Consider the following 16,893-nt stretch of genomic DNA (forward strand, 5'->3'; position numbering starts at 1 on the left):
GAGGACTGTTCTAGAGAAAACCCCAAAATTAAGTTATGGAAATAAGCAGGTTTTTCTTTCTGTGTTACAGTTGGACACTATGTGACATGACCATGGCTCCTTTGCCATGTCTGGGGAGGCTCTTTTGAAGGTGTTAGATGATGAAAGTGGTTCCTGCAGAAATTATTCTTGCACTGTGTTGAACCAAGACAAGGACTGAGAACTTCATAAAGACCATGTGGCAACTACAAAGGATGTTTAGATAGCAGTAGCTTGACAGAAGATTTTCATGATATATTACAGAAGATGGGACATATGCAAGATAAAAGAAAAAAACTGTCTATGAAATGGTTGCTTTGCCAAGGAGTAAATTATGCTGTGGGCCCAATGAATGGCAGGATGATGCAGATGGCGATGTGAAATGTTGATTGTATCTCACAAAATAACAAAGAACTCTATCTCTGCTACGTGGGTGTCAGATAATTAAGACATCAAAGAGCCTCAAATGATCCTTATTTTGAGGCTATTTTATAGATTATGAAAGTCATCTTCCCCTGACTTGGCTAATTGATCCACCATTACCACAGAGAATTTATGAAGTACAAAGTCATTCTAACATTATGCTGGTCACCACATAGAATGAGTTAATGGGTAGAGTTTGGATATGTTAATCTATTTAATCTAGTTTTAATCAATCTTCAGGTATCTAAGAAATTCTGTGCTTACACTGGGATAGTGACTGTGAGAAATATAAAAGCAGCATCAGGTTTGGTTCCCAACCTGATGGTGTATACACTCTGTACACAACTTTTTTGGGACTAATTTTACAATTGCTTTGTACAATAAAGCGATCTGAGAATTTGCAATATATCAGGAGACATTTGGGAGGTCAGGAGCTCCAGACACTCAGATGATAACTTTGTTCACAGAAGTGAAAAGCAGACAAAACGTAAAGAAGCCCCAGCACATAAGTAAGCATAAGGAGTGTGCAAATCTAGCATTTATTGAGTGTCTGCTTTGTGCTCAGCACTACTCAAACACTGTGGGCAAATACAAAAGATTTAAGAGACTAGATATCCACTTCAGAGGGTGAACATACAATTGGAATTTCCATTCACTCCACAGTTAGAGAACAATGGAAATGGGTTTCTATCAGGCATGCTCTGGGAGTTCACGGAGGCCCCTGGTGCTAGTTTTGTGTTGTCAGGGAGATGTTGATCAAGCAGCTTGGAAGTGAAAAAGCAATGTCCTCTACCTGTTCCCTGGATTCTTCTCTCTTTAGACCTGTCACCTTGAAGAAAGCATGATCTGTTCCAAACATCACTGTAGGCAAATCACCATAGTACTTGGATTAAGTTAATGTGAAGAAAGCATGTCATCCTTGACAATGGACTAAATGAAAGTGAACTAGTGCATGCCATTCTCAATCCTTGCAGCTGCACCAGTTCCCAGGCACTGTCCTTACAAGTGTTCCATCCATATTCCATACAAGGTCCAATACTTGCTCCCATGATATATCCTTGTTTTCAACTTCAGAAATTCAACACACATTTACATTTAGATTATCCCTGAACAGCCTGTGAGACCAAATACACACTTTCCCTAATACACTCTAATACAAAATCCTTATTAGGAAACAGAAGTCAAATCCAGAGACAGAAATAAATACTGAAAGCAATGTCAGTGAAGATGCTCTCTCCTTGACCATGTTGTCTTTGGACAATTTTTTTCTGAACAGATTCATAGTTTTGACATTTAATGATATCTTTATCATCTCATATGTTCTATACCATGAAACTAACATTTACCTACAACAAAATCACCTCAAGAGGAAAAACATAGATTTTTCTAAAAGGAGGTCTGAACATCATCAGTGTTTTGGAATCCTGGATTATTTTCTCCTTGGCTAATATCGATGGAGGCATAAGGATTTTCTTCACTTCTTGCTTGATTTTTCCTGTTAAATAGAGCAAGGTTGCCTTAATATACCTATGTTAAAATCAATCGGATTGATGAAGATCAAAAAGTTTGACAGCACTCTGTGTTAAGGAGGCTGGGTGGGAGGAACAGGAAGTTTCATAAACTGTTGATGTGAGTATAAATTGGTACAGCCGCTATTGAGGGCAATGTGGCAATATTTATCAAAATCAGCAATTGCACGTGTGCTTTGCCGCAGCTCTCCCGCTGCTAGGATTCATCTTATGGGTATATTGGCACACACAGGAAATTACCTATATGAAGCCATCACAACTCTTTTTTAAGTAAACATAAATATTTGGAAACAACATAAAAGTTCATCAATAGATGACTGTTTAACAAAATTACAATCCATTCGTGAAGTGGGAAATTATACTGCCAGAAAAAAGGAGAAGTTTTTTGTGCAACTAAATGTGTAATGATCTCTAAAACACATTAAGTGGGCTGGGTGTGGTGGATCACACCTATATAAATAAAAATGTTAAAAAACCATTAAGTGGAAAACAAAATATGCAGAACATTATTTATAGCCTGCTAACATTTGTATACTAAAAAATAAGATATACATATGCACATATACACATATATACACTAAAAAAGTATATATTTGTATACTAAAAAGGAGATATATATATATATCCGAGAAAAAAGAAAAAAGACTATATATATAACTCTTTCTATATATATCTCTCTCTCTATATATATATGTGTGTGTGTGTGTGTGTGTGTATGTGTGTGCGTGTGTGTATCTCCAAGGAACTGATAATTTTGTTTGGCTTTGGGAAGAGAACTTGGAGGCAAAAGGCGATAAGGAAGACTCTTCATGTTCACATTTGTATTTTTTAATTTTAACTACATGAATGTATTACACATTCAATGCCTAATTTTTTAGATGAAACTATTTTGGGTAACCGAAAAATCTCTATAGTGAAGAAAATTGAGCAAAATAGACTAGCACATATAGAGATTCAATCAAGAATATGTTTAAACAACCTGAGGTGTGCATAGAGTTTTGTTAGGTGCTATAAAATATTAACCTTCATTTCATAAGCCCAGCAAGAGTCAATTTCTTAAGGACAGAAGAAAAACATCTAGTAGTAAAGCAAGACTAGAAATCAGGTCTCTAGTAATTTAAATCCTCAATGAGCTTTGATATTCAGTTCAGGAACAAATTAGAGCATGCCTAACCATGAACTGAGAGAATGATATGGAGTCTGAGCTACCCCACGAGAAATAAAGGTGAGTAAAGAGTGGCAGTTTGGGCAGGGCACGGTGGCTCACGCCTGTAATCCCAGCGCTGGAGGGCGAGGCAGGCGGATTGCTTGAACTCAGGAGTTCAAGAACAGCTTGGGCAACATGACAAAACCTTGTCTCCACAAAAAATACAAAAATTAGCTGGGTGTGGTGGCGCACCCCGGTAGTCCCAGCTACTCAGGAAGCTGAGGTGGGACAATCACTTGAGCCTGGGAGATCAAGGCTGCAGTGAACTATGACTGCACCACTGCACTCCAGCCTGGGTGACAGAGCAAAAGACTCTGTCTCAAAAAAAAAAAAAAAAAATTAAAAATTAAAAATTAAAAAAAAAAACACAAGAGTAGCAGTTTGAAAGAAATCTCACAGCCCATTCTTGAACAGTTTCACGGTTCAAACCCATCAGCAATCCAGTCTCCAACAATCCAGTCCCCACTTTTAGACTGAAAAGGATTCAGCAGTGAGAGCAGTGAGAACCATTCCCTGAGCCCAACCATACCTGCTGAGTTTACAGTGCCTCTTTGTAGGAGGGAAATGACACTGTGGCTGGGATGGAGTTTACTAGGGCATGCTCATAAATCCCAGGCCAGATACTTACTGTGTGGGCTTACTAGGAAGGGGAACTGCTGATGACATCTAGTAAATTTCTAGGGAATGCATCAGAGTATTTAGGTGCAAAATTGTCCAACTGAGTAATTGGCCTATACAATCTACCACTTACTGAAAATTTTCCAGTTACTGTTCTCTAAATCTTTCTATTTTCAGATAGTTAAGTCTAGGAAAGGCCACTTACTTCTTTCGATCTCTGATCCCAGTGAAGATCAGGACAACAATGCCAGCCACTATCACTCCCATCACAACTCCAAAAACAATTAGCCATATGGTAACGGGGGGCTGGTAAGGAGGTGCAAGTGTTGGCTGTATCCCCAGAAACTCCAGGCTGTTGTCATTCAGACGGAAAGCATCATTGATACGGCTCCTGGAGATCCTATTTGCAAAAGCAAAACATAGCAAAGAGGACACTTAGACAAAATAAAATTGCATGTAGTTATTTACTCTTTTTTTTTTTTTTTTTTTTTTGAGACAGAGTCTCGCTCTGTCTTCCGGGCTGGAGTGCAGTGGCCGGATCTCAGCTCACTGCAAGCTCCGCCTCCCGGGTTTACGCCATTCTCCTGCCTCAGCCTCCCGAGTAGCTGGGACTACAGGCGCCCGCCACCTCGCCTGGCTAGTTTTTTGTATTTTTTAGTGGAGACGGGGTTTCACCGCGTTAGCCAGGATGGTCTCGATCTCCTGACCTCGTAATCCGCCCGTCTCGGCCTCCCAGAGTGCTGGCATTACAGGCTTGAGCCACCGCGCCCGGCCGTTATTTACTCTTTATATCATTGTTCCTGAAAGGTCTTAATAGAACTTATCATAAGAATATACACCTAGCCAGGCGTGGCGGCACGTGCCTATAGTCCCAGCTACTTGGGAGACTGAGGTAGGATAATCGCTTGAACCCAGGAGGCAGAGGTTGCAGTGACCCGAGATTGCGCCACTGCACTCTAGTCTGGGTGACAGAGCAACAAGACTCTGTCTCCAAAAAAAAAAAAAAAAAAAAAAAAAAAAAAAAAAAAAAAAAGGAATATACACCTAAAATCATAATAGGAGCAAAGTAAATAAGGTCTAATTAAATATATAAGTCTTTGACAATTATGCATCTTTCATGCCTTGCAACCTAGATCAGGTTCATCAACAGCTCCATTGGAAAATTGAGTTGCAAGTGTGGAAATGTATAAATGGTTGGCATTTATTCATTTGTGACTGCTGTGTTTAAGGGCAAAGTTAGCAGATTTGGCAAGAATTTCCCTTCTGTCAGAATACATCTACAATGACTTTATATCAAATAATGGAAATGGATAATTGGATATACTTCTTCTATTATACAAACGAATCAGGTCCTGTGACCAAGTCTCTATAATAATATTTTCCAAATAAAAGGTATTGGCATTTGGAGGTAGCACTGGGGAGGCACATAAGAAAGGGAACTTTGCCAGTTTCTTCAGCACTGGGATGGGAAATGGCTGACTTTTATGGAGGCAAAAGGATAAAGATTGTTTAAAGAAAAAAAAAAAACAGTGATATGGAGAACATTCTGGGGATCAAAGATCAAAGTGTCTGGCATCTCATCTTCCTACCCTTGGGTATAGCCCAGGTCAGGAGGTCAGAATCCACCAGAGAGGGAGAGAGAGCAACGCAGAATTAGTCAGGTAACCCCTGGCAACCTCAGCCAGAAAATATCTGAAAAGAGTCATCCTGGAAACAGAGAGTTTGAGGTCCCCTGTAGCTTGCAGCTGAGTATCCAGGAAGGCTGAGCTTTTTCATAAAGATCTCAGCTAGAAGTTTTCCCTAAGACAGACACAAGTCTTCTGGAGGCAGTAAGTGAGTCTCTGGGCACAGTTGGGTCATACATTCCAACCAAGCCAGATTTTTCTAGGCACACCCTGCCCAGCAGGTCTTAGATCTGCTTCCAAAGTTAAACAGGACTCTGATGCAGCTCGAGAGGGCCACCTAGTGAGCTGCCCAGAAGCAGTAGGTATATTATGCCTTTTTATAATGACAGGAAACCATCTGCAAGGTCGATCCATTTTTCACTCCTGCTGTCTGTTGTGGGAAACAATTGAGGCAAATTGGACAAACTGTATCTTCTAAACATTCATTGCAAGCCCCTCACCTAGCGTAGAGGCCAAGGAATGCTCTACTTGCCTAACTTGTTTCAGGCTTTGGGCAGTTAAATGAATCCTACATCAAAGTCCCTAGAGCAAATGATGGCAATACCTGTCCATGTCCCTTCTGCACTTACTATTTTCCATGAGTTCTAGCCAGACTTTCTTTAACCAGCACCTGCTCCCCTTTACCAGAGAGCATTCTCAGACCACATGCCTGCAGGGCTGAAATGCTGGGGAATTAATGCCACCTGGAAGCAGTTCTCAGCCAATAACTGATGGGAGGTGGTAAATAAATACCCCAACTTCCTCAGCCCTCTGATGGGACAATTCAGGTGCACATTCTACACAGTCTCTTCAGATTTCCCAGCAGGACTGAGCTCTAGTTGCCCGTAGTGGTCACTTGCTTGATAACATGTAATCTACAGTTTTCCTTTCCTTTTGTAAGGGCCTACATCTGGGGGAACTCAAATCAAGATTATTCCCTTGCTGTGGGATCCTTCTGGAATTACATGGAGTTTGTAGCATGAAGTAACACATGTAAATGACTCAGAACAATGCTTGGCACACAGGAAGAATGCACAAAATACTGGTTATTGTTGTATTTGTTAACCCCCTCGTCCTTAGATGAAAGTAAAATGTCACCTGATGGCCTCTTCAACTTCAGTTCTAGGAATGATGTCAGACACATTTTTAGGTGCAGTGACATAGAAATTAAAGGAGATTCTTGGTTTAAAATCAGCAACTCGCACATCCTCCTCCCTGTAGACAAACAAAACAAACATCTTCACTTGTGGCACAGAGGACACAATAAAGAGAATGAAGACTTCCCCTGCTGGTGAAAAGGAGATTAGAGAGAGGATCACAGGGTAGAGAGGCATGGGGGAGGGTGAAAAGGAGATTAGAGAAAGGATCACAGGGTAGAGAGACATGGGGGAGGGCCAACAATGGGAGGATGTAATTGTCAAAAAAAAGTTAATGCTGCCCAAAGCACATGAAATCAACTACATAAAAATGTGATATCAAGTCTTGACACTATTTATTTGCCTTCATATAAAACCCACATCTTTTTCAATGATAGAAAATTTTCAAACTGAAAACAGCAGGAGAATCAACAAGGAATAATTGGTGGCCCAGGATTGTGGCAAACAATGTGGTGGGCAGAGATGGCTCAGTACCACACACAGAGATTTACACACACAGCCTGGTCCTATCCAGCAGAAAACATCGTGTTGCACCCATGGGTGAAGGTAATGAGTGGGGTCTACCATATGATGTGACAAGACTGTGCTCTTATAGCTGTCAAGTGATCCTAGCACAAAATAAGGTAGATCATGTGGCTCACAGCCCTTGAGTGACTACCCATCTAACTCAGAATAAAAGCCAAAGTCCTTAGAATGGCCCTCAAGGCCCACATGACCTTTTGTCTCTCCCTTCTTCCTCTATGCCCTAACATCATCCTGGCCACGTCTCCACTTGTCTGCTAATCTGCTCCAGCCACAATGGCCTCCTTGCTGTTCCTTTAACAGGCCGAGGCTATTCCTTCCTCAGTGTCTGCACCTGCTGTTTCCCCCAGCTGAGACACTTTGCCCATTGTCTGCATTTCTCTCACGCTCTCTCGCTCTCTCTTTCACTCTCTCTCTCCTGCTTCATATACTTGTTCAAATAATAGTGACGTCTTTTCTGACCATTTTGGTTAAAATTGACATACCCCCTGCCCAACACACACACAGACACACACACACACACACCAACCCTCCCCAGACCCGTTTCTCTTATATTTTTCTCCCTAGCACTTAGTACCTTGTAATTCTACTATATTTCACTTACATATTACACACATAGACACACACACAACATGCATACTAGAATATAGGTCAATGAAGGCAGGAAGTTCTGCCTTTTTTTCTTTCAGTGCTGAGGGTGTGTGACAGCATTCTAAGAAGAGAGTGACAGCTGTTTAGTAAGAACGATACTCTTGCAATCTACAAGTCAAATAAGGCACAATCAGCCCTCTGTGGAGTCGCCCAAATTCCACGACACCAAGTAAGTATAAGTTACTAGGAGATTTTTATCAATTTCACTTGAAGAAAAGTTTAGGCAGAGTATCTCCTCAGACTCAAGAGAAATCCTAGTTAGAGTAACTTGAGAACCCAGCAAATCAACTCACCCAAAAAGAATCGTCTGATGTTTGATTTCTAAAAAGTACTTCCTCATGGCATATGCAACAGATGATCGGAACAGGTACATTTCATTGTCGTTCCATTCATACTGCAAATTCAGAAGAAAGACACTGCTCAGCTGGACTCATAAGACACATTTATAATCTGATACTCCTCAAGAATTATTCTTAATATTCCAGAGATTCCTGCTATTTATTACGTCAGTGACCGTCAGCATTTAAGTGTGCATCCATATCACCTGAAGGGTTAGTTAAACCACCGAGTGCTGGGTCCAACCCTAGAGCATCTGATTCAGGAAGCCTGAGATAAAACCCAGTAATTTACAGCTCTAACAAACTCCCAGGTGGTGGTAATGCTGCTGGTCAGGCGACCACGCTTTAGGAACCATTGGGTTCACGGGTCCTTTTTCTTTAGTTTGATGTAAACTGAAACTAACACTTTCAGTGTAGGTTTACCCACGGGAGTCAAACAAAAGTTGTGGGTTTTGTAGCAAAATGTCTGTACGTTGTGGATAAAATCAGTTTTTACTATTTTTACAGTAAGTTCTCAGAAATGTACTTATCTATAAGTGTAAAAGAAAAACTTGAAGTTCAAATAAAAAATAACACTTTGTAAACAGCAAACTACTCTGTTTGTTCTTGTTTTCCAGTGCTAAACAAATAGCTTATGTTTGCATAGCTTTTAAAGACTTAAAAGAAAGCATTCACTCTTTCCTCCAGTAGCTGGCAGTAGGAATCAATGAATGGCACTAGTTGTATGTTTCTCCTTTCCCTTTAAAAAGATTATATTTCACAAAAGAATTGTTACATTCACTTCAGCTTGGTTTCACCCAGGTTTGGAGGAGTTCCTTTAATAGTAGCATTATTAATATTGTTACTAATAACAGTCTGGCTACTATTTCTATAAATATAAAATATTTTAAAGGCTGAGTTCTCAAAATAATGCCATAGATCCGATTGGAATTCACCATGAAATAGCTTGAACTGAGCAGATATTCTGACCCTGATGTGTATATGCACTAAATATATGATCTTGTTTCATCAAAACAGATTGTTGCTTGGTGAATTGGCTTCAGAACATTACAGCATCAAACCCACTGAACACTATTTACTAACCCTCACTGCATGGAAAGAGGATGAGTATAAATGTCAAGAAAAAAAGATAATTGAAAAATGTCCTGATCTGCCGAGACTAATTAAAATTTATTAAGCCAAGGAAGAGCTAATAAAAATATGACAGAGAAATAGTCCCACAATCACCCAATGATTATTAAGAAATAGGAACTTGAACACTTAATGATTGGAAAGAAATGCACTTCCATTTTCATTTTTTCTTTCTTGAATGTTCATCTTTTTACTCCTGAGTTATTTATGGTTTGATGTGTTATCTATGAAAATTATACTAAAAGTGTTGTTGAATCTTGGACAATGTGTAACTTTGCAGGAAAGGTAAGGGGGTAGAAACACAATCTTTGCATCTATCCAATGCAGACAACAATTTGCTGTAGCATCTTGGACCATTTTATTCAATAGCCCCAGATTGACTTCTAACCCTGCAAAACCTTCAGGGTGTCATGCCCACTCTCAGGCTTTTGAGCCCCATGTACCCGAGACTACTCTTTCCTCTCCTCTTTCCCAATCAAAGCTACTACTTCCTCAGACTGGATCACCTGAGACAGGTGTTAAGGAGAGAGCAATAGCTAAGTAAATAATTCACATAAAGGGGTAAATAACATAATTTCCTGTAAAATATTTTGTTACCCCCAAAATGCATTTCTCTAAATAAGTGGTTCTCAAACTTTGCTGCGACTAGAATCACCTGGGGAGCTTTAAACACTCTTGATGCCCAACTCTTGAGTCCATGCCCCAGAACAATTAAATCAGAATCTCTGGAGGTATATAACCCAGGCATTAATATTTTTTAAACTTCCCATGTGATTCCACTGTGCAGCCAAGTTTGAGAAGCAGTGTGCTAAATTAGAGCTTCCCAGTCTTGATTGTATGTACAAATCACCTGGAGGCTTGCTAAAATGCAGATTCTGATTAAGTGATCCAGGGCTAGGCTTGAAATTATGCTTTTTTTTTTTTTTTTTTTTTTTTGAGACGGAGTCTTGCTCTGTCGCCCGGGCTGGAGTGCAGTGGCTGGATCTCTGCTCACTGCAAGCTCCGCCTCCCAGGTTCACGCCATTCTCCTGCCTCAGCCTCCCGAGTAGCTGGGACTACAGGCGCCCGCCACCTCGCCCGGCTAGTGTTTTTTTTTTTTGCATTTTTAGTAGAGATGGGGTTTCACCGTGTTAGCCAGGATGGTCTCGATCTCCTGACCTCGTGATCCGCCCGTCTCGGCCTCCCAAAGTGCTGGGATTACAGGCTTGAGCCACCGCGCCCAGCCGAAATTATGCATTTTTAACAAGCTTCCAGGTGATTCAAATGCTGCTGGTCCATGGGCCACACCCTGAGTGAAGCCAGGATACAGATGATTTACTAAAACAAAACAAACTAAAAAACACCTAACTGTACTGCTTCTAAAAACTATCTTTCAAAATATAACCATGTTATCTTTCTAGAATAAAAGTAATGGTGACAAGAGTCAATTGAAAGGATTGGTGTTTGATATTTAAGGATTGATACAGATGTTTTCTCATTGAAGTTCACAACACCTTCAAGGCAATAAAAAGTAGGAATAGCTTATCCAATAAGGAATGTGTTACTTTAAAAACCCAAAGCCAAAGGCCAGAATCTGGAACTTATAGTTTTGAAAAGAACCACACGGCCTCTCCTCTTTCAGATCACACTGAAAAGGGTTTATTGTGTCCTATTTAATGTGAAGACTGTGCACTCAAAAATAATGAATTCACGGTCCAGAATACTCACTGCTTTATCTCCAAGAGCTGATTTTAGGCTTATCCTCACTTTGATGCTTTGGTCAGCATCTGATTAAAGAGAAATCGCAGACCGCTGGTTACAGATGACAGACTGCCCACATGTGCTTATTTCCTTTTCCTCCCAAGATCCCACTAAAGTGATAGTAAAGGGATCTTTTAAAGGTATCGACAGACTTTTGGAAAATGAGAAATGATGAGAGGGGGTAATTGCTTTCTCAGGGACAGGAAGCCGTGACCTAATTTGTACATAGAGGGAGCACAGACCCACAAAGAGCCAAAAAATCCAAAAGAGGTTTGGAATTCAAGCACAGGTGAGGGTGGGAAAATAATACTGGGCTGAAAAGAAGAGGGATGGAAGTCAGGGTGTGGCTAAAACCACTTTGGAGAACAGTTGATCCTCCTACCCCTTGTGCCCTTGCTTAGACACTCAGTTGGAGGTTGTGCTCCAGAAAAACAAGAGGTAATCCAAGAAAGAAGACATGGAATCTAGGAAGCAGTGGATTCAACCCAGGAGAACAACAAATGTTGGGACAGGAGGATGTAAGACTCCAAGAGGGAAGTCTCTAGGGGAAAAAAATGGGACTGAAAAGAATAGATACGTTGAAATATTTGGGAGAAAAACAAATACAATGTAGATAGCAAATTAGGTAGGCCAAAAAATTTAGGCAGGTAGAAACTTTTAGACAACAAGCCACATAAGAAAGGACACAAAATAGTATATTACTTGGCTCTTCGGGCATAGTGATGTAAACACTGATAACTGTTTTACTAAAAATCATTATAAGGGCTTATTGGAAGAGCAAGAAATGGAAGTGGAAGAATAGACCAAAGTGAAGGTTTAAAACTGAGCAATGACAAAATAGCAATGTAAGAAAATTATTTAGAAATATGAAAGTGACTGCCAGAAAGAAGAGATAATAGCATTAAAATTGTTTTTTAAAAAAAGTATTTGTCTTTGGAAAGCAGGATTCAAGTACAATTGGTTGGAGAAAGTTATAATATGTATTTTAAAGATGAGGTTAATAAAACAGACTTGAAAGAGTACACACTCTTGTATGTGTATGCATCTGTATGTGTTTGTACAGTTACTTTCACTATGTCTCATACATAGGTGCTCGACAGTTGTGATTTTTCTGCCATAAAACGGCAGCTGTCGTCATAGCAGAGAAAGAAGCAGGTACTATAGAGAAAGAAAACATTCTCAGCTGTGTCACAAGTCCTCATGAGACTGGGGCCAAAGGAGACTAGAAGAAGTAGACAAGGAATGGGTGTGAAACTTGTCAACTGGGTGTACTCACATGGACTCCAGTCGGTACTCCATCCCACAAAAGAATTCTTGTTCTGGTCTTTCAGCCAGGTAAACAAGGGCTCAAAGTAGTTGAGCAGTGGTCTTACATTCATGTTCTTTGCTCCTACAACATTTTCCAATGCTAGGGTCCAGGGTTCTGATTTTCCAAGCTTCAGCATATTGCTACACAAAAAAGAGGGGGTTCAGGGCCTTTTGAGGGGTTCCAGCTATACATATATTTACATCTATGATCTATGGTTTCTTCTCTTTGACTTGACTAAATTTGCTTCTGGCAGATAAGAAAATAATGCATATTAATGGATATATTCCTCCCTCAACCGCTCTTTCCTTCCAATTACCACAAAGAGAGGGCTGTAGTTATAATAGGGAGAAAAGAGGTGGCCCATCCAATTGTTGTATGGTCTAGGTTCCTGTGTGACCACAAATTAAATGTTTGGTTTGTAAATGAGGACATTTTGAGGCCATGAAATTTTCTTTTTAGAACAAAGAAATCAAATTCAAACCTAGGCATGGAAATGAGTAATACTGAATACTAGGAGAGGTTCAACATTTTGAGGTATTTCTTACAGCAGTTTCTGTCCAGCTTCTGTAGAGTTTGAGATGTCACATTTGTGCAGAGGGCCTTCGTGTTTAGCTGCTTGACAAAGTGCTTCATGAAACTGGAATTGGTAAAGGGTCCTTGTGTAATATCTGCACAAGAGACAAAAACAAAAAAGCAGTACCATGTTTACTTACTGTCTTAGAGTTATAGATTGGAGCATATATTTAAATCTGGGGCCCAAGTAACCAAAGAGATACTGATCAAATCTCTTTCTCCAGACATGAACTCTTCACTCATCATAACCTATTTGCATTTTATGTATCCGTTGATAAACATGGCAATATTACTCTGGTAAATGTTAGCTAACATTTGTTTTGTGTTTTACAGATTAATAACCCTTTCATATAAATGATGCAAATCCATCCTCATAACAGGTCAATAATATTATTTTCATTTTACAAATAAACTGAGCTCCAGCAAATTCAAGGACTGGGGTTACTAGGTGAAGAACATATGTTTTTGGACTTCAAGTTAAAAATTCTCTTTCTGTTACAATGCACAGTAAACTGCCAGTAACAAGAAGACAAACAAAACTACTTTTTATTTCTCCCAATGATACTATTGATTGCTTGATGACAGGGACAAGATCTCACACAAATTTAATTGAACCCAATAAATTGTGTTAATTTAAATTGAATTGAAATTGATCATCTATACAGACAGTCCCCAACTTACAATGGTTGGACTTTTGATTTTTCGACTTTACAATAGTGCTTTCAGTTGTGTATGCTAATGGTAAGTACCCAAAGGTTTTCACTTTCAGCGCAGTATTAAACAATTACATGAGATATTGAACACTTTATTATAAAATAAGGTTTGTGTTAGATGATTTTGCCCAACAGTAGGCTAATGTGAGTGTTCTGAGCACATTTAAGGTAGACTAGGCTATGCTTTGGTGTTCCATAGGTTAGGTGTATTCAGTGCATTCTTAAGGTATTTTCAACTTATGATGAGTGTATTGGGACGTAACCCCATTGGAAAGCAAGGAGCATCTGTATTGAGCTTGGTAGTTATGGGTAGAAAAATTATAATTATCACTTCATTTATCCCTACTTTTTGTCATTATTAGTACAGCTATCCACAAACCCTAGAAGTTAAACAGAAATGAGAAAACTGTAATTTACCGAATGAATGAGTAATCATTAGAAACATGGAACAGAGATGCGGGGTCACAGTATGTTTCATCATGGGGCACAGGTTCCACCACCCCAACTATCTCTCGCCTTTGGGGAGAAAAGAAAACAATACATTAGCTGTGGATCACCCATCACAAGCAGGTGGGCATAACTAGTGCAGTTTCATCAATCATTTTTTTTTTTTTTTGAGACAGAGTCTCACTCTGTCACCCAGGCTGTAGTACAGTGGCACGATCTTGGCTCACTGCAACCTCCGCCTCTCGTGTTCAAGCGATTCTCCCATCTCAGCCTCCCAAGTAGCTGAGATTATAGGTGTGCACTACCACATCTAACTAATTTGTGTATTTTTAATAGAGACATGGTTTCACCATGTTGGCCAGGCTGGTCTCGAACTCCTGGCCTCAAGTGATCCACCCGCCTCAGCCTCCCAAAATGCTGGAATTACAAGCGCCACCGTGTCCAGTCAATCAATGGTATTTATATTAGAAATGGTTGTCAGGTGAAATAGAAACAAGGTAAAAAAAATCACCTACAAAAATAAAAAATAAATAAAACTTTTTTAAAATCAGACAGTAAAGCTCATTACATGGTTATCTCTTAGTTTTAATTCAGCCAGAATATACCCTTGGAAACTAGCTATGTCTTCAAAAGACTAATTTAATAAAATTCATAAAGTGCATTGCATGGCCAAAAGTGTACAGTGAAAGCCCTAATAATTCCTCTCAGGCACCACACTTCATGTGCTCCTGGCAGAGAGAATTTAATAAAATTGAAATCTTTCTTACTCTCCACGCCTACCCAGCTCAAGTGTTCCCTCCTCTGTGAAGCCTGGCCCTGATCCCATCCACCTTCTGGCAGAATTAACCCCCAATCTCCTTTAGCCTTCTCTAGTTGTGCCTCCTTTGCCATTTATCTCCTGTTTTGTTGTTATTCACCTATAGTAACTTCTTGCCTTAGAGACTTAAGTACCTAGAGGGTGGGGCTGTGTCTTGGTCTTCTCTCTAATTTCAGTGTCAAACATGGTGCCTGTCACTACGGAAAGAATTCATTTATATTTATTGAACAAAGGAACAATTGATGCATTAATGAATCACTCTAAGGATCTGATTCCATGTGCCTTTAAAATAAGCTAAGAGGGATCAAAAGATTAATCTAGCCAGAAAAAAAGGTAGCAAAATCATGTATTTGACCTTGATTAAATGGAATACATTTTTCCTTTAAAACTGCAGGATCACTGTAGACATAACTTCAGTAATATTTAAATACTAGAAACAGTTCTTATAGGTGCTGCATATTTCCTCCCAAGTAAGATGTATGTTAACAGAGAGAATCTTGACAGAAGAAGTGTACTGTTTTAAACCTGTGCATGTGGAACTGCTTGTTACACATGAGATCTTCATTTCAAAAAGAAAATATAAGAAAAACAAAGAAAGAAATAATTGATGAGGGTCTAAGATGGTAAAAAGAAGATAGATTTCTTTCTTTCTTTCTTCCATTCTCTCCTTCCCTCTCTCCTTTCTTTTTTTCCTTTTCTTTTTCTCTTAAAATTCTTTCATCCAAAAACCTATTTATTTCATACTTGCATGTGACAGGCACAGTGTGAGGCACTTGTGACACAGCAATGAGTAATGTAGTGCTACAACTATGGAAATGGTCACTGTTGCCCAAATGTGTCAGGTTCTCTCTAGCTTGGAATTCTCTGTGTTTCCCACATCTTTCTCAGGGCTTAAGTGCCTCTCCTCATCTGACACCCCCAGTTGGGCTTTGGATCTCCCCTGGACATTAACGGACCCTGTACCCTTCCATCACAACACTACACATTGCAGTGGTTTAATTTTCCACACCCTGCCATAAACTAAACGTTTTATTGGGTTGAGGACCATACCTGAAATTATTAGCATTGTATCCCCAGTGCTTTGCCTAAAATGTGGGGTCACCATTTTGTTTAAAAGGCTGGATAAAAGAATATGTAAAATGGATAAATTGATCACTTTCAACATAATATCATAGTTTAATGAGTAAGCCAATACTTGAATATAGAGTATGAAGTAGTGTCACCTGACCCAAGGAAATTTTATCTGAGGAGATGGCATCCAAATGGAGACTAAAATGTAAAATATAACAAACTAAAAATACCAAAAGGAGTTAGTTAATGTGTGCCTCTGTGTGTGTGTGTGTGTGTGTGTGTGTGTGTGTGTGTGTGTGTGTACACGCCAGTCAAATGCTTTTAAATACATAGCAAACTCATTAGAAAACATTTTACTGATTACATATTCATCGACTTACTTCATCTCCCACCACTTTTTCATCCACTGGTCTTTGGGAATTTCACCTTTAAAGACCATCCACCTCCACTTCTCTAACATGTAAGTAAATGGCAGAGTCCCAACAATCGTGAGTGCTTGTTTGAGCAGGAAGTTTATTTCTGTTTCTGAAAGTAGAATGGAAACGGATAAATATTATGATGAAGATGACAGTGGATGTTTTGTGTTAAAGATAATTTTCCTAACCTCAAAATATTATTCCTCAAGATATACTTACTATAAGGATACATGAGAAAAATTGACAGTATACATAATAATATGTATATATTTATTTTCTCAGCTAAGGGATTTGGAGTAGGTTGAAGCCCTGGAACAGAACAGGTAAATAAAAACCCAAAGTTACTTCTAATCCTCATTTTCTTCATTAGTTTCGGTTTCCTCCCTTAAATACCTCTTATCAGAGTTCATTAGAGCTCTTTCATCCACTTTCCCAGTCACACTGTTTATTCTGGAAAGCTCCATGAAGTCAGTGACTGTTAATGTCTCATTTAAGACTGTATAACCTACTCCCACGTCTGCTATGTGATGCTTTCTGTGAGTCTTTGTT

At 39.4% G+C, this 16,893-nt stretch overlaps 1 protein-coding gene across 1 annotated transcript in view; it reads right to left on the minus strand.

Moving 5' to 3' along the window:
* Positions 1–961: 961 nt before the first annotated feature.
* ACE2 (angiotensin I converting enzyme 2) overlaps positions 962–16,893 on the minus strand; it is a 47,868-nt gene continuing 31,936 nt past the window's right edge. The window contains exons 11-19 of the mRNA XM_010366065.2: positions 16,309–16,453; positions 14,011–14,109; positions 12,853–12,975; positions 12,275–12,447; positions 10,966–11,024; positions 8,083–8,183; positions 6,558–6,674; positions 4,001–4,195; positions 962–1,936 (exon numbers count right to left, since the gene is read on the minus strand). Coding sequence (XP_010364367.2) covers positions 1,828–1,936; positions 4,001–4,195; positions 6,558–6,674; positions 8,083–8,183; positions 10,966–11,024; positions 12,275–12,447; positions 12,853–12,975; positions 14,011–14,109; positions 16,309–16,453 — 1,121 coding nt within the window. The 3' untranslated portion in view covers positions 962–1,827. The remainder of the gene's footprint in view (positions 1,937–4,000; positions 4,196–6,557; positions 6,675–8,082; positions 8,184–10,965; positions 11,025–12,274; positions 12,448–12,852; positions 12,976–14,010; positions 14,110–16,308; positions 16,454–16,893) is intronic.

This window comes from Rhinopithecus roxellana, chromosome 7, assembly GCF_007565055.1.
Source record: "Rhinopithecus roxellana isolate Shanxi Qingling chromosome 7, ASM756505v1, whole genome shotgun sequence".
Classification (NCBI taxonomy): domain Eukaryota; kingdom Metazoa; phylum Chordata; class Mammalia; order Primates; family Cercopithecidae; genus Rhinopithecus; species Rhinopithecus roxellana.